At 39.7% G+C, this 25,143-nt stretch overlaps 1 protein-coding gene across 4 annotated transcripts in view; it reads right to left on the bottom strand.

Moving 5' to 3' along the window:
- The window catches only part of UGGT2 (UDP-glucose glycoprotein glucosyltransferase 2), a 263,834-nt gene that overhangs the window by 188,646 nt on the left and 50,045 nt on the right, over nt 1–25,143 (bottom strand). For all 4 annotated transcript variants that reach the window (XM_062194020.1, XM_062194019.1, XM_062194017.1 and 1 more), the window contains exons 6-7: nt 15,383–15,479; nt 532–610 (exon numbers count right to left, since the gene is read on the bottom strand). In XM_062194020.1, coding sequence (XP_062050004.1) covers nt 532–610; nt 15,383–15,479 — 176 coding nt within the window. The remainder of the gene's footprint in view (nt 1–531; nt 611–15,382; nt 15,480–25,143) is intronic.

Raw genomic sequence — 25,143 nt, 5'->3', positions numbered from 1 at the left:
AGGTAGGAATTAGCACAAATTTATGAGGAAAATTTTGAGGTAGGCATGAAAAATTTCAAGAAGTAGCTATACCCTGTCTTACGTGTGTTTTTCTCTGATTTCTGCTAGGGAAAATATGAGATGCCCACAAACTGGAAAATAAAGGAAGGACATAAACTAAAGTCCTTTCTAGGACCCTATTTCAGTTAATGATGGAATATCCCATAGGCCATGATAAAAGCAGTTGCACAGTACAATTTCACTGTGCAAAACAATGTTATGCATGCATTTACAAGCAGCTATAAAAGGATACACAGACAGGCTGAAAAGATACATAGCAAAATGTAAGAGTAACAATAATCTAGCATCTGTGGAATTAGTGGTGGTAGCAGTGATTTTTTTTCAGTTTTTTTTCTTTCCCTAGCTTTTTGTCATTGGCTGTGTGTTGCTCATACACACACACACACACAGATGTATGAAAGGAGAAACATATAGCAACACAGCCTTTAGAAACAAAAGGGCATAGTAATACCAATTCCAATTCAGACTTACTTGAGCTTCCCAAAGAGAAATCCTTGAACTTCATTTGCTCCAATCTCGTCTTCTACAGTAGTATTAGTCGCAGCTGTATCTTGGATAAAAAAAAAAATCAAAATAAAAAGTATCCTCAGAGTTGGAAAAGAACATATAATAAAAGATAATATATATGAATGTACGCAGGTTTGGATTAGTAAATATTTGACACTCATAATAAATGTTTTATAGATTTCATAGTAAACTCTGTTACAATAAAAAATGATAGACAAAGAGCTTGCAACAAATTCCAACATTAGCTTTTATAACAGACAGAAGTTCCAAACACTGACAAATTTAAGTTCTGGCATACTTCCCTTTTTGAAAAAAAAATATTTATTTATTTAAAAGGTAGCTACAGAAAGGCAGAGAGAGAGAGAGAGAGAGAGAGGGAGGGAGGGAGGGAGGGAGGGAGGGAAGGAGGAAGGGAAGGAGGGAGAGAGGGACTGACTTCCATCTGCTGGTTTACTCCAAAAAATGCCCACAACGGCCAGAGCTGGGCTGATCTGAAACCAGGAGCTTCTTCCAGGTCTCCCATGTGGACTTGGGCCATCTTCTACTGCTTTCCCAAGCCATAGCAGAGAGCTGGGTTGACTGGCAGTGGAGCAGCTGGGACTCAAACCAACGCCAGAACTACAAGCAGTGGTTTTACTCACTACACCACAGCACAGGTCCCTAGCATATTTCTGACACGCTTAAAGAAAATCAAGTAATCTTCACAAAAACACCAATAGTCACAGCCTCAAAGAAAAAGGCATGTAACATTTTATAGTCCCTAATTTACCAAATAATTATAACACACAGTAAAGTGGAATTTTTTTTAAAAAGATTTTATTTATTTATTTGAGAGACAGAAAGAGAGGGAAAGACAGAGAGAAAGGTCTTTGATCCGCTGGTTTACTCCCTAAATGGCTGCAATTGCCGAAACTGAGCCCCTTCAAAGCCAGGAGCGTCTTCCAGGTCTCCCACACAGGTGCAGGGTCCCAAGCACTTGGGCCATCTTCTACTGCTTTCTCAGGCCATAGCAGAGAGCTGGGTTGGAAGAGGAGTAGCCAACACAAGAACCAGCATCCATATGAGATGCCGGCACCATAGGTGGAGGCTTAGCTGGCTACACCACAGAAAAGTGAGATATTTGCAGGGTACTTCTGGATTCTAAGAATTGTGGCCTCTGACAGCATGGGGTTGCTCCCATCAGCACTCAAGCAAGTGAACTTCTCCTTTCTTACTCTTCTAGAGCTCTGTATCTCTAAGACTACAAGTAAAAACACTGGTGCTTTGATTAATCCTTTTTCTCCTGTCCATTCATTCATTAGACAAACATCTGTTGAGTGCAAGCTATGATGCCTGACAATATATACAGGCAATATATACAAGAAGACAGATAGAAATGATATTGGCCATACTTGGCGGAAAATAATATACAATTCTAATACATCATATAGAACGTTTTTGAAAGAAGGCACATAGAGAGGCTTTGATTCTGGTGCAACAGATTCAGTTCCCACGTGCAATGCTGGCATCCCATAAGGGAGTACCAGTTCAAGTCGTGGCTGCTCTGCTTCTGATGGAGCTCCCTGCTAATACACCTGGAAAAGCAGTGGATGATGGCCCAAGTACTTGGGACCCAGTCACTCTCATGGGAGACCAACATGGGATCCAGCTTCCTGGCTTCAGCTGGGCCTAGTCTTGGCTGTTTTGACTGTTTGGGGAGTGAACGAGTGGAGGGAAGATCGTTTACTCCTTCTCTCATTGTCACTTTGCCTTTCAAATAAATAAAATAAAACTTTAAAAAAAAAAAAAGAAGCCACAAAGGGACAAGAGTACTTCAATATTCATGTGGAATTAAAAGAGCTTTCAAGGTCTCCCAGGTGGGTGCAGGGTCCCAAGGACTTGGGCCATCTTCTACTGCTTTCCCAGGCCATAGCAGAGAGCTGGATCAGAAGTGGAGCAGCCAGGACTCGAACCAGCGCCCAAATGGGATACTGGCACTGAAGGCAGCATCTTTAGCCTCTGCTCCACAGCACTGGCCCCACCGTCTTCGTTTATTTCCTAAAATTTTTTGATTTCTCTTTTGATTTCTTCTATGACCCACTCTTTATTCAGAAACATGTTGTTCATTCTCCATGTGTTTGCATATGATGTATAGATTCTTGAGTGATTTTCAGCTTCATTTTATTGTGGTCTGAAAAGATGCATGGTATGATTTTGATTTTTTTTTAAATTTGCTGAGACTCACTTTATAGCCTAGCATATGGTCAATACTAGAGAAAGTTCCATGGCTGGGGAAAAAAATGTGTACTCTATGAAAGTAGGGTAAAGGCTCTGTAGATATCTGCTAAGTCAATTTGGTCTATAGTGTCAAATAACTCTGTTGTTTCCTTGTTGATTTTCTGTCTGGTTGATCTGTCCACTGCTGAATGTGGGGTATCAGAGTCCCCTGTTTCTATTGTATCTAAATTCCTTAATAAATCTTTTAAATAGCCAGGTGCCCTGTAACTAGGCATACATAATAATATAATTCACATCTTCCTGTTGAATTGATCCTTTAATCATTATTTAGTGTCCTTGTCTCTAACTAGTTTTTGTATTAAAGTCTATTTGTTGATATTAGGATGGCCACGCCAGCTTTTTTTGGTTTCTGTTAGTTATCTTTTTCCATCCTTTCACTTTCAGTCTGTATGGATCTTTGTTGCTAAGGTGTTTCTTGAATGCAACAGATAGATAGGTTTCCTTTTTTAATCCATTCAGCCAGTCTGTGTCTTTTAACTGATGAGTTGAGACCATTTAGATTCAGTGTGACTATTGTTAAATATTGTCTTTTCCCTGCCATGTATCCTTAAATAGACTTATTTATGTATTTTGGATTTCATTTTTACTTTTGCTGGGTCATTTTCTACACTGATCTTCTTTTGTAGTGATGTTCCTGTTTCTGTGTTTCTGTGTGCAGCACATCCTTGAGCATCTGTTGTAGGGCTGGGCGAAAAGTTACAAATTTTTTCAATTTCTATTTGTCGTGGAAGATCCTTATTTCACCTTCATTCATAAATTAGAGTTTTGCAGGGTATAGTATTCTGGATTGGCAGTTTTTTCCTCTCAGGACTTGGAATATGTCTTGCCATTGTCTCCTGACCTATGAAGTTTGTGATGAGAAATCCGAGGTGAGTCTAATTGAGTTTTCTCTGAATGTTATTTGGCATTTCTCTTGTGCACATTTTAAGATCTGTTCTTTGTGTTTCACTGAGCTGAGTTTTGCCACAATGTCTCATAGTGAAGTTCTTTTCTGGTCATCTTTATTGAGAGTTCTGTGTATTTCTTGTACTTGGAATTCTTTCTTTCTCCAGATGATAGAAGTTCTCTGTTATAACTTCATTAAGAAGGACTTCTAATCTGTTTTCTCTTTCCACACCTTCTGAAGTGCCTAGGATTTGTATGTTGGATCATTTGATAGAATCTTGTAAATTTCCAACTGTGATTTTTAATTTTCTAATTTCTTCTCCTTGTATTTGGTCTGACTACATTATTACCAGAAGTTTGTCTTCTAGTTCTGATATTCTTTCTTCTGTTTCACCTATGCTCTTGCTAAGAGATTTCACTGCATTTTTCATTTGGTCTATTAAATCCTTCATTTCCAATATTTAATTCTGGCTTCTCTTAAAAATCTCAATTTCTAGGGAGCACTTTTCATTTAGAGCTTGAATTTGTTTCTGATTGCTTTTAAGTAATCTGATTATTAATTTTCTGAATTCTTTTTCTGGCATATCCTCAATTTCTTTTTTTTCAGCCTCCATTATTGAAGATTTGGACTGCTCCATTGCCGAGTTCATAAATTCTTCTTTATTCTTATTCAGCGTTTTTCCTTTGTTCTTTGGCATTTCTGGTTGGTTTTATTTTTAAATTGATATCCCTCTGCTATGAGCAGCTATGTGCCCGTGTGTTGCAAGTGGAAGCACACAGCTCTGCCTCCTGGAGCTTCATTTACTTCTGGATCGTGATGAAGGTGGTTACCAGGGCTTTGGTGTGCTAAGCTCTGCCTACTGTGGCTGGGCCCCCTGCTCCCTGGTTCATGAAACAATCTTGGGTTTTTACTGTTTAGGATTACTCCTTGTTGTATAACTTGCATAGTGGGGAGACAATAACTCTGAAATCTTGTGATCCTTGTTCCTGGGTGGGGCGTGTTGTAAGGTGGCTCTCTCAATCTATGGGTGTGTGAGCAGGAGGCGAATGAGGCAGCACTCTGCTTACACTGGAAAATGTAAACAACCAAAATGGCCTTTCCCTGCTGGCTGTATGTCCAGTTGGGATCCTGATGTGTCCAACCTCTCCGCCCATTCCCCTACAATTTCACTTCCTTCCTGCTTAGAGCCTCAAGCGCTGTTTGCAGAGTTTTTCCACCCGCCACTGTCTGCACCTCCATGGGCTAGTAACCTCTCACTTGGTTCAATGTGAGGGTGTGGGGGGCGCAGAACCTGTCTCCTTGCTCAGTCCCTGCACTGCTCCTTTGCTATACCTTTGCCATCTCTCCCTCCTCTCTGCTCCCCGGAGTGTGGACCTGAGCAGTCTCTGGTGGACTCCTGGGCTACTCTGTGAGAACTTCTCGCAATTCCATTGCCTGCTTGTATCCCCTCTATTCATTAACTATCTATTTTTCCTTGCGCAACTCAGAATGTCCCACTGCTATACCACCATCTTGCCCTTCTTCCCAGTTTTTTCATAATACTGATTTTCCATAAATTTTTTGAAGATCCCCCCAACCCTGTTGCCAGCAACACAGAAAATGAAAATCCAATCTCTGACAGAGATAGGAAAATAGGCAGCCATCTCAAAGGAACTGATCGATACACATGATAAAAGATAAGTATGACTTAGTATAAAACAAATGCAAGGCTGGTGAAGGGAGGCAGGCTACGGGCAGAAGGAAAGCATATGCTAAGAGTGATACTATTAGAGATCATCAAGGCTTTATATGTAGCCCAAGCAGAGGGGTGTCCAAGGAACAGAAAATTGTTTTGAATATTAGTGTTGCAGAGAGAGGAAGAATGTTAAGGTAGAGAAAAGTAAATTGTGAAAATCTGTTTACTCTAGTACAGTACCTGAATTATGGGGGAGGTTATATTAAGCCATTAAAAGATTTTCATCAATGGAATTACAAAGTCAGATTTTCATTATATGAAGTTCATTTTGAAAGCACTGGCAAGTCTATTTTGGAGGGTGGTGAGAATGAAGACAACTGAAGACAGAAGAACAGGCAAAGGGCCAGTTACAAGTCTGACACACATACACAGAGAGAAACAAAGAGAACTAAACTGAAAGAGGAGCAAAGGGACCAGCATCTGGAATGCAAAAATACATTCCATATATATACCAAAGGTTGGTAACAAAATTTTGTACAAAACATAGATAATATATATAGGTGTCTACGTATGTATGTGTGTGTATAAATATAAATATAACCTTACTTTATAAAGAAATCTCTAAGCCCAAGGAGAGCTGTGAAATGCCTTATGTTATTATCATGTTTTAAGATGCTAAATTATAGAGCACTGTAGAGCTACATATATAAGATACACAGAAATATGTGAAATCTGGATATTATTTCTCCTATATTTTCAGTGTCTTTCCTGTATTATTACATAGGACCTTCATCACAATTGTTTAATAAGATAGAAAAAACTTTTTGGATATTGTGATTCCCTGGTGAAAATGTTATCAGTCATAATATTTTTATAGTTTATTACCTGGTCATATCACTTAAATTTTCTATTAATATAAAGAGAACAAAGTTCATATATTTCATAAATTCAATTCCAAGAAGATAACCACATTTTCCTCCCTCCTTTTAATTTTTGTTATAACATAATTTCAATCCACTGTACAACCACACACTTAACGCATAACTAGCCATAACAATCAACAAATAAAAAGCAGGAAGACCATCGTTCCACAGGAGTATAAATAAGGTCTAAAAACAATCAAATCATAACAAAATGTATTTAAACTCCTCTTTCCTTGCAGTACATTCATTAGAAGCAGTCAGAATTAAGTCTATGATTAAGACACATCCTCGATGACCACATACTGAATAGAAAATTAAGCTGAGTACAAATCACACTCAGTGTATATGAAAGAATGAAATAAAAATTCTTCATCAGGGCCAGCAATGTGGCTTAGCCCCCACCTGCAATGCCAGCATTCCACATGAGTGCCAGTTAATGTCCGAGATGCTCCACTTCTGATTCAAATCCCTGCTAATGGTCTGAGAAAAGCAGCAGCAGATGGCTCAAGCGCTTGGGCCCCTGCCACCCTGTAAGAGACCAGGTTGAGTGCCTGGCTCCTGACTTCCGTATGGCCTAGCACTGGCCATTGTAGCCATTTGGGGAGCGAACCAGAAGATGGAAGATCGCTGTCTCTCCCTCTCTCTCTTGAACTCTCTTAAAATTAATAAACCTTGGCTGGCACCATGGCTCACTAGGCTAATCCTCTGCCTGCGGTGCTGGGACTCCAGATCTAGTCCCTATTGGGGTGCCGGTTCTGTCCCGCTTGCTTCTCTTCCTGTCCAGCTCTCTGCAGTGGCCCGGGAGTGCAGTGGAGGATGGCCCAAGACATTGGGCCCTGCACCTGCATGGGAGACCAGGAAAAAGCGCCTGGCTCCTGGCTTCAGATTGGTGCAATGCACCGGCCGCAACAAGCTGGCCATAGTGGCCACTTGGTGGGGTGAACCGACAGAAAAATGAAGACCTTTCTCTCTGTCTCTCTCTCTGTCACTGTCTAACTCTGCCTGTCAAAAATGAATAAATAAATAAAATTAATAAACCTTAAAAAAAGTCCATATCAAGAATCAGGCATGAATAATTTTTTTTTAGTAAATATAAATTTCCAAAGTAGAGTTTATGGATTACAATGGCCCTCCCCATAATTTCCCTCCCACTTGCACACCTCCCATCTCCTGCTCCCTCTGCCATTCCATTCACATGAAGATTTTTTTTTTTCTGTTTGGACAAGGAGCATTCTTTTTATTTTTTATTTAGTAAATATAAATTTTCAAAGTACAGTTTATGGATTATAATGGCTTCCCCACCCCATAATTTCCCTCCCACACACAACCTTCCCCTTTCCCGCTCATTGCCCTATTCCATTCACATCAATTTCATTTTCAATTATTTTTATATACAGAAGATCGATTTAGTATATATTAAGTAAAGATTTCATCAGTTTGCACCCAAACAAACACAAATTGTAAAATACTGTTTCAGTACTAGTTATAGCATTAATTCACATTGGACAACTCATTAAGGACAGAGATCCCATATGAGGAGTAAGTACACAGTGACTCCTGTTGTTGACTTAACAATTTGACATTCTTATTTATGATGTCAGTAATCTCCCTAGGCTCTAGTCATGTGTTGCCAAGGCTATGGAAGCCTTTTGAGTTCGCCAACTTCGATCTTATTCCGACAGGGTCATAGTCAAAGTGGAAGTTCTCTCCTCCCTTCAGAGAAAGGTACCTCCTTTTTTTATGGCCCCGTTCTTTCCACTGGGATCTCACTCGCAGAGATCTTTCATTTAGGTCTTCTTTTTTTTTTTTTTCCAGAGTGTCTTGGCTTTCCATTCCTAAAATACTCTCATGGGCTCTTCAGCCAGATCTGAATAACTTAAGGGCTGATTCTGAGGCCAGAATGCTATTTAGGCCATCGGCCATTCTATGACTCTGCTGGGTATCCCGCTTCCAATGATGCATTGTGCTCTCCCTTTATGATTCTATCAGTTAGTGTTAGCAGACACTAGTCTTGTTTGTGTGAACCCTTTGACTCTTAGACCTATCAGTGTGATCAATTGTGAACTGAAATTGATCACTTGGATCGGTGAGATGGCATTCGTACATGCCAGCTTGTTGGGATTGTATTGGAATCCCCTGGTACGAATCTAAATCCACCATTTAGGCCGAGTCCAACTGAGCATGTCCCAAATTGTACATCTCCTCCCTCTCTTTTTCCACTCTTTAATTTAACCGGGATCACTTTTCAGTTAAAATTTAAACACCTAAGAATAATTGTGTGTTAATTACAGAGTTCAACCACTAGTACTAGAACGAAACAGAGAAAAAATACTAAAATGGATAAAATATTACATCGTACACCATCAGTCAGCACAAGAGCTGATCAAGTCACTGTTTCTCATAGTGTCCATTTCATTTCAACAGGTTTCCCCTTTGGTGCTTGGTTAGTTGTCGCCAATCGGAGAACATATTATATTTGTCCCTTTGGGACTGGCTTAATTCACTCAGCATGATGTTTTCCAGATTGCTCCATCTTGTTGCAAAAGACTGGGTTTCATTGTTCATTACTGCTGTATAGCATTCTATAGAGTACATGTTCCATAATTTCTTTATCCAGTCTACTATTGATGGGCATTTGGGTTGGTTCCAGGTCTTAGCTATTGTGAATTGAGCTGCAATAAACATTAATGTGCAGATGGCTTTTTATTTGCCAATTTACTATCCTTTGGGTAAATTCCAAGGAGTGGGATGGCTGGGTTGTATGGTAGAGTTATATTCAGGTTTCTGAGGAATCTCCAGACTGACTTCCATAGTGGCTTAACCAGTCTGCATTCCCACCAACAGTAGGTTAGTGTCCCTTTTTCCCCACATCCTCTATAGCATCTATTGTTGGTAGATTTCTGAATGTGAGCCATTCTCACCGGGGTGAGGTGAAACCTCATTGTGGTTTTGATTTGCATTTCTCTGATGGCTAGTGATCTTGAACATTTTTTCATGTGTCTGTTGGCCATTTGGATTTCCTCTTGCGAAAAATGTCTATTGAGGTCCTTGGCCCATCTCTTAAGTGGGTTGTTTGTTTTGTTGTTGTGGATTTTCTTGATTACTTTGTAGACTCTGGTGATCAACCCTTTATCTGTTGCATAGTTTGCAAATATTTTTTCCCATTCTGTCGGTTGCCCCTTCACTTTCCTGACTGTTTCTTTTGCAGTACAAAAGTTCTCAATTTACTGCAATCCCAAATGTTAATTTTGGCTTTGACTGCCTGTGCTCCTGGGGTCTTTTCCAAGAAGTCTTTGCCTGTACCTATATCTTGCAGGGTTTCTCCAATGCTCTCTAATAATTTGATGGTTTCAGGTCGTAGGTTTAAGTCTTTAATCCATGTTGAGTGAATTTTTGTGTAAGGTGAAAGGTAGGGGTCTTGCTTCAAGCTTCTGCACATGGAAATCCAATTTTCCCAGCACCATTTATTGAATAGACTGTCCTTATTCCAGGGATCAGTTTTGAGTCTTTGATGAAATATAAGTTGGCTGTAGATGTTTGGGTTGATTTCTGGTGTTTCTATTCTGTTCCATTGGTCTGTCCATCTGTTTCTGTACCAGTACCATGCTGTTTTGATTATAGCTGCCCTGTAGTATGTCCTGAAATCTGGTATTGTGATGCCTCCGGCTTTGTTTTTGTTGTACAAGATTGCTTTGGCTATTCGAGGTCTCCTATGTCTCCATATGAATTTCAGCATCATTTTTTCCAGATCTGAGAAGAATGTCTTCGGTATCTTGGTATTGTATTGAATGTAGAAATTGCTTTTGGGAGAATAGACATTTTGATGATATTGATTCTTCCAATCCATGAGCATGGAAGATTTCTCCATTTTTTGGTATCCTCTTCTATTTCTTTCTGTAAGGTTTTGTAGTTTTCATCGTAGAGATCTTTAACGTCCTTGGTTAAGTTTATTCCAAGGTATTTGATTGTTTTTGTAGCTATTGTGAATGGGATTGATTTTAGAAGTTCTTCCTCAGCCGTGGCATTGCCTGTGTATACAAAGGCTGTTGATTTTTGTGCATTGATTTTATATCCTGCTACTTTGCCAAACTCTTCGATGAGTTCCAGTAGTCTCTTAGTAGAGTTCTTTAGGTCCCCTAAATAAAGAATCATATCATCTGCAAAGAGGGATAGTTTGAGTTCTTCCTTCCCAATTTGTATCCCTTTAATTTCTTTTTCTTGCCTAATAGCTCTGGCTAAAACTTCCAGAACTATATTGAATAGCAGTGGTGAGAGTGGGCATCCCTGTCTGGTACCAGATCTCAGTGGGAATGCTTCCAACTTTTCCCCATTCAATAGAATGTTGGCCGTCGGTTTTTCATAAACTGCTTTGATTGTATTGAGGAATGTTCCTTCCATACCCAGTTTGCTTAGAGTTTTCATCATGAAAGGGTGTTGTATTTTATCAAATGCTTTCTCTGCGTCTATTGAATCATATGGTTTTTCTTCTGCAGTCTGTTAATGTGGTGTATCACGTTGATTGTTTTGCGAACGTTGAACCATCCCTGCATACCAGGGATAAATCCCACTGGGTCTGGGTGGATGCTCTTTCTGATGTGTTGTTGCATATCTATTGGCCAGAATTTTACTGAAGATTTTTGCATCTATGTTCATCAGGGATATTGGTCTGTAATTCTCTTTCAATGCTGCATCTTTTTCCGGCTTAGGAATTAAGGTGATGCTGGCTTCATAGAAAGAATTTGGGAGGATTCCCTCTTTTTCAATTGTTTTGAATAGTTTAAGAAGAATTGGAGTTAGTTCTTCTTGAAATGTCTGGTAGAACTCAGCAGTGAATCCATCTGGCCCTGGGCTTTTCTTTGTTGGGAGGGCCTTTATTACTGTTTCAATTTCTGTCTCAGTTATGGGTCTGTTTAGGTTTTCTATGTCTTCCGGTTTCAATTGAGGTAGGTTGCATGTGTCTAGGAATCTATGCATTTCTGATAGATTTCCCTGTTTGTTGGCATACAAGCCCTTGTAGTAATTTCTGATGATTCTTTTATTTCTGTGGTGTCTGTTGTTATGTTTCCTTTTTCATCTCTGATTGTATTGATTTGGGTCTTTTCCTTTTTTAGTTAGTTGGGCCAATGGGGTGTCAATTTTGTTAGTTTTTCAAAAAACCAGCTCCTCGTTTGGCTGATTTTTTGTAATGTTTTTTATTCAATCCTGTTGATTTCTTCTCTGATTGTAATTATTTCTCTTCTCCTACTAGCTTTGGTTCTGGTTTGCTGCTGATTTTCTAGATCATTGAGATGACTTGAAAGCTCATCTGTTTGGTGCCTTTCCAATTTCTTGACGTAGGCACCTATTGATATGAACTTTCCTCTTAACACTGCTTTTGCTGTATCCCATAGGTTTTGGTATGTTGTGCTGTTATCCTCATTTACTTCCAGAAAAGTTTTGATTTCTCTTTTAATTTCTTCTATGACCCAGTGTTCATTCAGGAGTGTGTTGTTCAATCTCCATGTGTTTGCATACTCTCTAGGGATTCCTGAGTTGCTAATTTCCAACTTCATTCCTTTGTGGTCTGAGAAGCTGAATGGTATGATTCTATTTCTTTTGAATTTGCTGAGACTTGCTTTATGGCCTATTATGTGGTCAATCCTAGAGAAGGTTCCATGTACTGCTGAGAAGAATGTAAATGCTTTATGTGTAGGATAAAAAGTTCTATAGATATCTGTTAGATCCATTTGGGCTATAGTGTCATTTAAATCTACTGTCTCCTTATTGATCTTCTGTCCTGTTCATCTGTCTATTTCTGAGAGTGGAGTACTGAAGTCCCCCAGTACTATTGTATTGGGGTCTAAGTCTTCTTTTAAGTCCCTTAACAAGTCTTTTAAATAAACTGGTGCCCTGTAATTAGATGCATATACATTGATAATCGTTATATCTTCCTGTTGAATAGATCCCTTAATCATTATATAGTGCCCCTCTTTGTCTCTCTTAACAATTTTTATGTTAAAGTTTATGTTGTCCGATATTAAGATGGCTACGCCCGCTCTTTTTTCATTTCTGTTGGCACGGAATAACTTCTTCCAGCCTTTCACTTTCAGTCTGTATACATCTTTGTTGGAAAGATGTGTTTCTTGTAAGCAACAAATAGACAGGTTTTGTACCTTAACCCAATCAGCCAATCTGTGTCTTTTAACTGGACAGTTCAGGCCATTAACGTTCAATGTGACTACAGATAAGTAGTAACGTTGCCCTGCCATTTGCCAAAGATATTTTCTAATATATGCTTTGAAATCCCTGTGATCTTTTGCTGTGAGATTTCGTTCCTTTATCTTCTTTCATATTTGTGACCGTGTTTCTGTGTTGCTGTGTGTAACACATCTTTAAGCATCTTTTGCAGGGCTGGACAAGTGGCGACAAATTCTTTCAATTTCTGTTTGCTGTGAAAGGTCTTTCTTTCACCTTCATTCACAAATGAGAGCTTTGCAGGATATAATATTCTGGGCTGGCAGTTTTTCTCTCTTAGTACCTGGGCTATGTCTCGCCATTCCCTTCTGGCTTGTAGGGTTTCTGATGAGAAGTCAGCTGTGAGTCTAATTGGAGATCCTCTGAGAGTAATCTGACGTTTCTCTCTTGCATATTTTAGGATCTTTTCTTTCTGCTTCACTGTGGTGAGTTTAATTACAACGTGTCGTGGTGAAGATCACTTTTGGTCATGTTTACTAGGGGTTCTATGAGCTTCCTGTACTAGGATGTCTCTGTCCTTCTCCAAATCCGGGAAATTTTCTGCTATTATCTCACTAAAAAGGCCTTCTAATCCATTCTCCCTCTCCAAGCCTTCAGGAACTCCTAGAACCCGAATGTTGGGTTTTTAATAGTATCCTGTAGATTCCCAACAATAATTTTTAGATTTCTAATTTCCTCTTCTTTTCTTTGGTTTGACTGTATACTTTCCTGTTCTCTGTCTTCTAAATCCGATAATCTCTCTTCTGCTTCACCCATTCTGTTTTTAAGGCTCTCTAATGTGTTTGTCATTTGATCTATTGAATTTGTAGTGTCTTCCTTGTTCTTGTTACCTCAGTTTCTGCATTTGACATTGTTCTAGATATTCTTTGGTTTCTTTGCTGTGGTGTTTTTTCTCATTATACTATGACTCTAGATTAAGTGGACTGTCTGCTTTCAATGGAGCCTTAGAGACTTGATATTGGTGTGGCCTAAAAGCTCTCTTTGGTTCCTCAGGGCTAAGGGTGTGCCAAAGGTGACACTCCCAGGTTAGGCGTGGTAAATCTCTCTCTTTCTTCCTTTTTTTGATTCAAAAGGGAAGTAATTCCGCACAGCTGAATGGAACTGGAGGTAGTTAGCAGGCAATGATATACCCATAGGAGCCAGAGATCAGAAGCTCTTTCCCAAGGACCACACAGGGAATCCATGCTGCCCCCAGTGTGGGCTCAAATTCTCCTGCAGTCTCCCACTGGGTTGCCAAGGTTACCAAGTGGTAGCGTCTCTGGAGAGTACTCACGTGAATTCTGTGAGTTCTCTCCCCCACTGTCTCTTTTTTCAGTCTCAGTTCATTAGCACTACACATTCACTAGGTCCTAATCTCCTGTTATTTCACAACCCCCCCAAGAGTCAGGTTTTTCTGCTAGGCTGAGGGCCGGTGCAGACCTGAGGTCGCCCTGCTTATGACATATGTCCAAAATGGCGCCTGCTCTTTGTCTTGCTCGCCTTTGAGAGGTGAGCGGAGAGAGAGAAAGTCTTGTCCATATCGGTCACTTTTTTTTTTCTCTCTTCTAGTTAGCCTGGTGAACTTTTCCCCACGGAGTTTCATGCCTCGTTCCCTCTAGTCTCCTCTTTCCACTTTCCCGCTGGTGTCTCGGGCTATTGAGGTTTGGCTCACCTCGCGTTCCAGTGCTGGTGTGTTGATTCCACCGCTGGTGTCACGAACTTGGGCTCCCACACTCTCCACGCAGGTCCACTGTGAATCACTAGTTCCAGAAGAGTTTCCTCTGCTGTTTCTTCCCCTACTCTTCCTTGAACTTGCAGTATCTCCACTTTTTTTTTTTTTTAGTATCTCCACTTTTATTAAACTGTCTCTTCCCGGACTATCAGTGTGCTCCCTTCCTATTCTGCCATCTTGCCACTCTAGTGGCAAAAATAAATTTAATAAGCCAGGTAATAAAAGACTTCTATATGAGCTCTGAAAATTTCTTTAGTCTCCAGAATTCCATCCTCCAGAACTACTATAGATAGATACCAGTTTGACTATCATAAAACTATTGAATATCCCTCATCTAAATAATTCACAAGACTTTTTCCATTATTAAAAACAATCACCGTAATTTCATTATAAATGAGTTATTTCAGACAAAGTTTCTATTGCTAATGAACCACAGGTTTGCAGATACTGATCATACTCCAGTCTGAGTTCCTAAGCCAATCATTGCTAGCCAGAAGCTGCCTCATCTATTGCCTCCGTGTACCTCCCATATACCCTCCCATATACTTTCCTTTGTTATGTGGTGCTGCAAATGACTGGAAAACTACTGGGTATAATCAAAATAATATAGTATTTCCTATTCTAAAGAGGTTTTGGGAACACATAACATTGTTCATTTCTTTCAGCTTAAAATTAAATTCCAAATTAGGTAGTACCACGTCCATCTCATCTACAACTTTAGAGAAACACAGTACAAGTACCAATTATCTTGCAGTATTTTTTTTTTCAAAACAAAAGTATATAAGCCTCCAACTTTTCATTCTACTCAAATACAAAAAATTCACTTTCATTTATTTGAAATGCATAGAAAAAGAGAACTCTCATATGCTGCTTCACTCTCCAAATACCTCTAACAGAATGGACCAGGGCAAGGCTAAAGCCAGGAGCTGACTCTGGGCCTCCTGGGAGGGTACTAGGGACACAATTACTTGAGCCATCCCTGCTGCCTGCTAAGGTACACATTAGCAGGAAGCTAAAACCGGAAGTGCAACTGGGATCTGAACCCAGCCACTCCAACATGAGACACATGTGCAAAGGTAATGTCAAATGCCCATCCCTAGAAAACTTACCTTTAACTTGGGTATCGTCCAATGCTTTATACTCTGTACTCTTAATCGCTAGCTCCACACCATAGCCAGATAAGTACATTTTCCGTGAGCTTGGTTTCTGTTCAAATGGTTATTTTAAAAAAAGAGAAAATGTTTAGTCAAACACCTCATTTCAAATCCAATACGTGTGTATATTATGAAATTATGGTAAATAACAGTAACTAATATCAAAATTTTTAATCACTATGAAATATTATTTGTGGGACATTTATATTCTCTCTACATAGACTATCAAGAGATCAGAGATTGGTGGAGCGGCAAGATGGTGGAATAGTAAGGGAGCACACTGATAGTCCGGGAAGAGACAGTTTAATAAAAGTGGAGATACTGCAAGTTCAAGGAACTAGTGATTCACAGTGGACCTGCGTGGAGAATGTGGGAGCCCAAGTTCGTGACACCAGCGGTGGAATCAACACACCAGCACTGGAACATGAGGTGAGCCAAACCTCAATAGCCCGAGACACCAGCGGGAAAGTGGAAAGAGGAGACTAGAGGGAACGAGGCTTGAAATCCCATGGGGAAAAGTTCACCAGGCTAACTAGAAGAGAGAAAAAAAAAAGTGACCGATACGGACAAGACTTTCTCTCTCTCCGCTCACCTCTCAAAGGTGAGCAAGACAAAGAGCAGGCGCCATTTTGGACATATGTCATAAGCAGGGCGACCTCAGGTCTGCACCGGCCATGAGCCTAGCAGAAAAACCTGACTCTTGGGAGAGGGGGCGAAATAACAGGAGATTAGGATCTAACTTGGCAACCCAGTGGGAGACTGCAGGAGAATTTGAGCCCACACTGGGGGCAGCATGGATTCCCTGTGTGGTCCTTGGGAAAGAGCTTCTGATCTCTGGCTCCTGTGGGTATCTCATTCGCCTGCTACTACCTCCAATTCTGTTCAGCTGTGCGGAATTACTTCCCTTTTGGGAAGGAAGGAAGGAAGGGAGGGAGGGAGGGAGGGAGGGAGGGAGGGAGATTTACCACACCTAACCTGGGAGTGTCACCTTTGGCACACCCTTAGCCCTGAGGAACTAAAGAGAGCTCTCAGGCCACACCCATCTCAAGCCTCTAAGGCTCCATCAAAAGCAGACAGTCCACTTAATCTAGAGTCATACTATAACACGAGAAAACACCACAGTGAAGAAACCAAATACCTCCAACATGCCAAACAACAAACACAAAAAACAAGGTAACAAGAACAAGGAAGACACTATGACGCCCCCAGATGAAAAAGACAACCCAGTTCAAGATTATGAAGATGATGAGATAGAAGAAATACAAGAAGCAGATCTCAAAAAATTGATAAGAACATTAAGAAGTTCCCAAAAACAAATTCTTGAACTACAGAAATCCTTAATGGACAAGATAGAAAATCTCTCTTGTGAAAATGAAATATTAAGGAGGAATCAAAATGAAATGAAACAACTAGTAGAGCAAGAAACTGTGACAGTGATGAGAAATCATAATGAAATAAAGAATTCAATAGATCAAATGACAAACACATTAGAGAGCCTTAAAAACAGAATGGGTGAAGCAGAAGAGAGAATATCAGACTTAGAAGACAGAGCACAGGAATATATACAGTCAAACCAAAGAAAAGAGGAGGAAATTAGAAATCTAAAAAATATTGTCGGGAATCTACAGGATACTATTAAAAAACCTACTGCAGCTGAGGGGATGGCCAAGTAGGGTCAGCAACATTGCAGGCAGAACTGTAAATTTCTTGTTAGAGATGCCACCTGCCTTTACCTGGCCAGCTCTCCTCCCAGACCAGCTAAGTAATGAAAGTCAACAGAGTGCCTTCCCCTAGGAGGTTCACACCTCCCTTAGGATGTACCCCATGTGAAGAGATAGATAGGTCTGGGCCTCTTAACTTACAAGGCCTAAAGCCCACCAGATCATTATCAAGCCCCTTCTGTCAGGTTCTATTTGCCTCTCAATCAGAAAACTTAATTGTAGCTTAGACAGCACCTTTCTTAGCTCCTCTAATAATGACTCTGTCCTTTGTTCTAGACCCTGTCTAGCGCACTTGGGCCTCATTCCTTTGTAATCGTAACCTCTACTCTACCACCAATGGCTCTACTCCCAACCTGTGTATACTGATGGTCCTCTTCCCCACTTAATGCTGTATAATTGTTCAGACCTGGTTAATGCCACTCTTAGGATCATGGGTTACTATCCTCACCCTGTCTTTTATGACCTTGTCTAAATATGATCAGAGTCGGCAATCTTGGAAGGCTTCCATAGCCTTGGTAACTCATGACGAGAGCCTAGGGTGGTTACTGGCACCATAAACTAGAGTGTCAATTTGTTGGGTCAACAACAGGAGCCACTGTGCACTTGCTCCTCATGTGGGATCTCTGTCCTTTATGTGCTGTACATTGTGATTTAATGCTATAACTAGTACTCCAACAGTATGTTTCACTTTGTGTTTCTATGTGGGGGCAAACTGTTGAAATCTTTACTTAATATATACTAAATTGATCTTCTTATATAAAGAGAATTGAAAATTAATCTTGAGGTGAATGGAAGGGGAGAAGGAGCGGGAGAGGGGAGGGTTGCGGGTGGGAGGGAAGTTATGGGAGGGGGAAGCCATTGTAATCCATAATCTGTACATTGGAAATTTATATTAAATAAAAGTTTAAAAAAGTAAATAAAAAAGAGAGAGATCAGGGATTGGTTGACCACCACTACTTCCTATAAACTATTGCATGAACTGTACTACTTCAGTTTTTAAAAACCCGTTTTATTTCTGTTATATCATCACAAGTTTCCCATATCTCTCATAGTTAATTAAGAGAATCAAGTCTCAAAAAAATCTGCTCTGTTTCTGGAGACCTCTGTAAGATTTGCTATACCAGCATATGCTATTTATTCACTGTTATTTAAAGAGTTCCTAGCAGAGAGGCATTAAAATTTTTTTGGAATTAATGTAGTAAACATATAAAGTAAAAAATTATATACACAGCCATGACACAATGGCAAAAAACAATCTAAATGAAAGACCCTGGTGAACAATACCCCAGCAGAAGGAACAGGCCATCAAGGAGAGAGGCGCCTTTCTCTGAAGGGAGGAAGGAACCTCCACTGTGATACAGCCTTGACTAAACAAGTTCAGAGTCGGTGAACTCAAGGGACTTCCATAGCCTAGACAGCTCATAGCAAGAGTCTCGGGTGATTGCTGACATCACAAATAAGAGTGACAATTGTTAAATCAACAACAGGAGTCATTGGGTACATGCTCCCCACGTAGGATCTCTGTCCTTAATGTGTTTTACTATGAAACTTAAAAACACTACTAATTGAACAATACCCTATACCTTGTGCGGTTGTGTGAGTGCAGCCTGTTGAAATCCTTGCTTAGTATATACTAAGTTGATCTTCAGTATATGAAGGTAATTGAAAATGAAACTCGATAAAGGGCGGGATGAGAGAGGGAGAGGGGAGGGCCACGGGAGGGACGGAGGTTGTGTGGGGGGGAAGCCACAACAATACAATAGTTGCACTTTGTAAATTCACATTTATGAAATAAAAAATTATATACACATCCATGACACTTTTTTTTATATTTCATTTCATAGATCACCCTGCATAGATTTTGTAAATACTATATCCTATTTTTTCAACACATTCAGTATATTTATTAAGATTATCCCACTCTGGGGCCGGCACTACGACACAGTAGGTTAATCCTCCACCTGCGGCGCCAGCATCCCGTATGGGTGCTGGTTCTAGTCCTGGCTGCTCCTCTTTCAACCCAGCTTTCTACTATGGCCTGGGAAAGCAGTGGAAGATGGCCCAAGTCCTTGGGCCCCTGCACCTGCGTGGGAGACCTGGAAGAAGCTCTTGGCTTCGTATTGGCACAGCTCCAGCCATTGCGGCCATCTGGGGAGTGAACCAGGGGACTGAAGCCCTTTCTTCCTGTCTCTCCCTCTAATTGTCTGTAACATTGCCAAGGCTATGGAAGCCTTTTGCGTTCACCGACTCTGATCATATTTAGACAAGGTCATAGTCAAAGTGGAAGCTCTCTCCTCCCTCTTTTGGAGGTTCTTATCCCACCCACCAGTATTAAGAAATTTGGTTTCACATATTGGAAATTGAAGGCAGTACTGAAGTGGACCAAGGAACTATAGCCATCAACTGGAACTAACTTCCCAATAGGTGTATGGGAATAATTTGAATCCTCAAACACTGATCTAATATTGAGTAACCACCACTTTATGAAAGAGATCAGCAGAAGAAATGCCTAGAGTGGATAAAAAACAAAAATTAATGATTTTTGCCGAGACCACTGAATTCTGGCAAAATTGTTGCACAGCAATTCAGACATAAACAGAATATCTAATAAATGGGAAAGGAGGGAGGGGAGGGGGAAAAGAAGGAAGAGATGACAGAGCCTTTCTCACAGATTCCTAATTCAACAGAACTTCACGAGATACAATAAATAGATCTGAAAGGAAAAATAGGCAAATCAACATCCACAGTTAGATATATTCCTCTCAATAACAGATAGAATATGCACAGAATACAGATAACCTAAGAACCAATATAACAATTTTTATAAAGAATTCCACCAAAGAAAAGCAGAACACTCAGCCCTTTCAAGTACAAAGAAACAATGACAAAATTACATATTCTGAGCCATAAAACACAATTTAATAAATTTTTATAGATAAATATGAAATATGGTCTCAAACTGTAACAAAATGAAACTTGAAATCAATGACAAAAAATCTGGATCATCACAAAATATGTGGAAATTAATACTTCTAAATAAGCAATAGATCAAAGAGAAAGATTCAAGGGAGATTTTTAATTTTATTTTTATTAAAAAAAAAACTAAAAATAACAGAGCAACATTATACACTGAGTGGACCTAACAGATATTTACAGAAACTTTCATCCTATAGTTGCAGAATACACATTCTTCTCAGCAGTGCATGGAACTTCCTCTAAGATTGATCACATGCTAAGCTATAATGTAAGTCTCAGTAAACTAAAAAAAAAAAAATTGAACTCATAGCATGCATCTTCTCAGACCACAATGAAATGAAGCTGGAAATCAGCAACTCAAGAATCTCTAGAACATATGAAAACATATGGAGACTGAACAATATGCTCCTGAATGACTGAGCCATGGAAGAAGTCAAAAGAGAAATAAAATTTTTGGCCTTCTCTTCTGTTCCCTGGCCTCTTGCCAGGAGGGGGCTGGCTTTAGCCCTGTGCCTCCAGGGCATGTGGCCTTTGGGCCACCCGCCCTAGGCTTCCTGGCCTAGATGTTCCTCCACATGGCTGGTTCCTGGTGCTGGGTATGAACCCAGATTTACTCCTCTCTCTCTTAGATAAAGCTTCACTCTCCTATGCATCTTCCACACTAAATAAGAGCTTAAAATGTAAAAAAAAATTTCTGGAAACGAATGAAGATGACAATACAACATATCAAAACTTATGGGATACAGCAAAAGCAGTGTTAAGAGAAAAGTTTATGGCAATTGACACCTGCATCAAGAAATTGGAAACGCACCAAATAAGCTACAAATGCATCTCAAGAACATAGAAAAACAACAACCAAACCCCTAACTAGGAGGAAGGAAATAAAATTGGAAAAGAAATAAATAAAACTGAAACAAAAAATACAAAAGATCAGCAAAAGGAAGATCTGGATTTTTGAACAGATCAACAAAATTGATACACTGGCCCAACTAACCAAAAAAAAAAAAAAAAAGACTCAAAGCTACAAAATCAAAGATGAAAAATGAAATGTAACAACAGATACCACAGGAATGAAAAACCATCACCAGGAATTACTACAAAGAGCTATATGCCAACAAACTGTGAAACCTAGAAACAATGGATAGATTCCTGAACACGTGACACATACAACTAACCTAAATTGAGCCATGAAAACATAGAAAAACTAAATAGACCAATAACCAAGATTGAGATTAAATCAGTAATAAAGACCCTCCCAACAAAGAAAAGCCCAGAATCAGATGGCTTCACTGCTGAGTACTATCAGACATTAAAAGAAGAACTAATTCCAGTTCTTGTAGAGATATTCAAAACAACTAAAAGGGAGAAATCCTCCCAAACTATTTCTATGAAGCCTGCATCACCTTAATTCCAAAGCCAGAAAAATATACAACAGAGAAAAAGAACTATTGGCCAATATCCCTGATGAACATAGATGCAAAAATCCTTCACAAAATATCAGCTAATCGAATCCAACAACACATCAGAAAGATCATTCACCCAGAACAAATGGGATTTATCCCTGGGATGCAGGGATGGTTCAACATTTACAAATTAATCAATGTGATATATCAAATTAACAAACTGAAGAACAAAAACCACATGATTATCTCAACAGATGCAGAGAAAGCATTTGACAAAATACAACATCGTTTCATGATGAAAACCTTAAGCAAACTGGGGATAGAAGGAACATTCCTCAATACAATCAAGGCAATTTATGACAAATGCATGGCCAGTATCTTACTGAACAGAGAAAAGCTAGAAGCATTCTCACTAAGATCTGGAATCAAAGAGGCCCATTCTCACTATTACATTATATCTCAACATAACTATACATTATTATATATTCCTGGAAGTTTTAGTCAAAGCCATTAGGAAAAAAAAAGAAATAAAAGGGATACCAACTGGGAAGGAGGAAATCAAACTATCCCTAAATGCAGGTGACATGTTTCTACATACATGAGATCCAAAAGACTTTACTAACAGACTACTAGAATTCATAAAAGAGTTTGGAAAAGTGGCAAAATATAAAATTAACACACAAAAGACAATAGCTTATATACACAGACAATGCCATGGCTGAGAAAGAACTTCAGACCAATCCCATTCATAACAGCTACAAAAAAAAATTAAATACCTCAGAATAAATTTAACCAAGGAAGTCAGAGATCTCTATGATAAAGATCACAAACATCAAAAAGTAGATACCAAAAAAAATGGAAAATTCATCCGTGTTCATAGATTGGAAGAAAAGGTATAAGGAAAATGTCCGTACCAGGGGCCAGCGCTGTGGCACAGCAGGTTAAAGCCCCAGTCTGCAATGTCAGCATCCCATAAGGGCGCTGGTTCAAGTTCCAGCTGCTCCAGTTCTGATCCAGCTCTCTGCTGTGGCCTGGAAAAGCAGTGGAAGATGGCCCAAGTCCTTGGGCCCCTCTACCCACATGGTAGACCCGAAAGAAGCTCCTGCCTCCTGATTTTGAATCAGTGTAGCTCTGGCCATTGTGGACAACTGGGGAGCGAACCAGCGGTTGGAAGACCTCTCTCTCTCTCTGCCTCTGCCTCTCTGTAAGTACGCCTTTCAAAATTAAAAATATTTTATTAAAAGTCCATACTATTGAAACAATTTATATATTCAACACAATATGAATCAAAATACCAAGGACATTCTTCTTGGATATAGAAAAAAAGATACTGAAATTCATTTGGAAATACAGGGGACCCTGAATAACTAAAGCAATTTTATATAACAAAAACAAACCAGCGGCATCACAACACCAGATTTCAAGACATAATGGGTTCCAAGATGGCAGAATAGCGACAGGATTGTCTGAATCATATGGGGCAAAATTAATATTTAAAAAGATTTGAAACTACATGCCTGAGATAAAGTTGTGGGGAATTTGCAGTGGGAAGCCTGGTGAGAATAGCAGAAACAGGACAGGTTCATGCTGAAAGAGTGAATAAGGAAAACAAAACAAAACAAAACAGCAGAGGCTGCTACCTGGAGAGGAGAGTGCTGGCCCCAGCATACCAGATTAGGGGGAATCCGCAAGTCCACGGAGCTACAGATAGCAGTGGGAGGGAGTGCTTGACAAACTGCTTCTGATGTTCCACATGGGGTAAAAATAAATGAACAAATAGGGAGGTGGTATACTTTTCTTCCCTCCCTTGACCTTGCAGGGACCTGCGGCCACTGGAAGAAGCCATTCTATTCCTTTGTTTTGATTGTTTTCTATTTTTGGATGCAAGCAGGTGGCATCCACCCCTGCCTCCCATGTGCACACTCAGCAATAGCAGGGGTCACTTCATCCTCCACCCAAACAGCAAGGAACACAATTCAGAATACCTTCCCCAACCACACCAAGTAGTATTGCAAGGAGAAGCCCTGCCTATCAAAAGCTTGTGCTTACCCACCACCATTGAGAAGTTAGCAGGACCCCAGTAGGCGGGGGCTCGACACACATGCCTGTGACCTACAGACTTATAGCAGTTCACAACAAAAAGAACCATGCTCACAGGAAAGTCACCACAAATCAAAAGAGCACTTTAGTAAGCAGTCCAAACTAGTACTGAGGACACCAGGTACTAACACCGGGGCATCCCACAGCTGTAAGGAGAAGGGCAGGTCACACCAACAAATGTAAAGACCCTCCTCCATTCAGAAATCCAGAAGACAGCTACCTTGGATACTTGCTCAACCCTAGAACACTGAACATGGCAACTTGGCCACACCCACCACACATCTCACTGGAAGTATAACGTCCCACTAAGCCACTAAGCCATACAAATGTCACAAAACAAAGGAAGAAACAAATAGTAAGGAAGACATTATGAGCTCCCCCAAAGGAACTCTATACACTTCAATAGAAGTGTCCCACTAAGCCACTAAGCCATACAAATGCCACAAAACAAAGGAAGAAACATAAATAGTAAGGAAGACATTATGAGCTCCCCCAAAGGAACTCTACAACACTTCAATAGAAGGTGAAGATGAAGAGACTGAGTATAAGCCAGAAACAGAATGCAGAAAATTAATCATCAGACTACTCAGATGCAACCAAAAGCAAATTCATGAACTATACGAAAATTTTTCTCATGAAATTGAGATATTAACAAGAAATTAGAATGAAATACTAGAAATGAAGAACTCTATAGATCAAGTAAAAATGCAGAGGAAACTCTTAGCAACACAGTAGGTGAGAGAGAAGAAAGAATATCAGAACTAGAAGACAAATGTCTGGAAATGTTAAAGTCAGACCAAAAAAAAAAAAGAAGAAGAAATTAGAAATCAAAAAAACACTGTTGGAGAACTAGAAGATATAATCAAACGACCCAACATACAGGTGCTAGGAGTTCCTGAAGACAGGGAAAGAGAAAAAGGATTAGAAGGCCTTTTAAATGAAATAACAGGAAACTTTCCCAATTTGGAGAAAGAAAGGGACATCCAAGTACATGAAGCACACAGAACTCCCAAAAGACACAGCCAAAAAAGATCTTCACCATGACACATTACAGTAAAACTCTTCACAGTAAAACATAAAAAAAAAAGATTCTAAAATGTGCATGAGAGAAACACCAGATCACATTCAGAGGGATCCAAATTAGACTCACAACGGATTTCTCATCAGAAACCCTACAAGCTAGGAGATAATGGCAAGATATAATCTAAGTCCTTAGAGAAAAAAACTGTCAACCCAGAATATTGTACTTACAAAGCTCTCATTTATGAATAAAGGTGAAATAAAGATCATCCATAACAGAAATTAAAAGAATTTATAACCACTTGTCCATCCCTAGAAAAGATGTTCAAGGATGTGCTACAGACAGAAACATGGAAATCAGCACAATACTATGAAAGAAGGTGAAAGCAGAAAGTCGCTCAACAGAAATACAAAGGAAACCCAAAATAAAAAAATAATATTACTAATGGAAATATGGCAGGGCAAAGTTGTTACTTAACAATAGTTACCCTGAATT

This window comes from Lepus europaeus, chromosome 6 (genome assembly GCF_033115175.1).
Source record: "Lepus europaeus isolate LE1 chromosome 6, mLepTim1.pri, whole genome shotgun sequence".
Taxonomy (NCBI): Eukaryota; Metazoa; Chordata; class Mammalia; order Lagomorpha; family Leporidae; genus Lepus; species Lepus europaeus.
The sequence above is the reverse complement of the archived record's forward strand: the minus strand, read 5'-3'. Positions and strand labels throughout refer to the sequence as shown.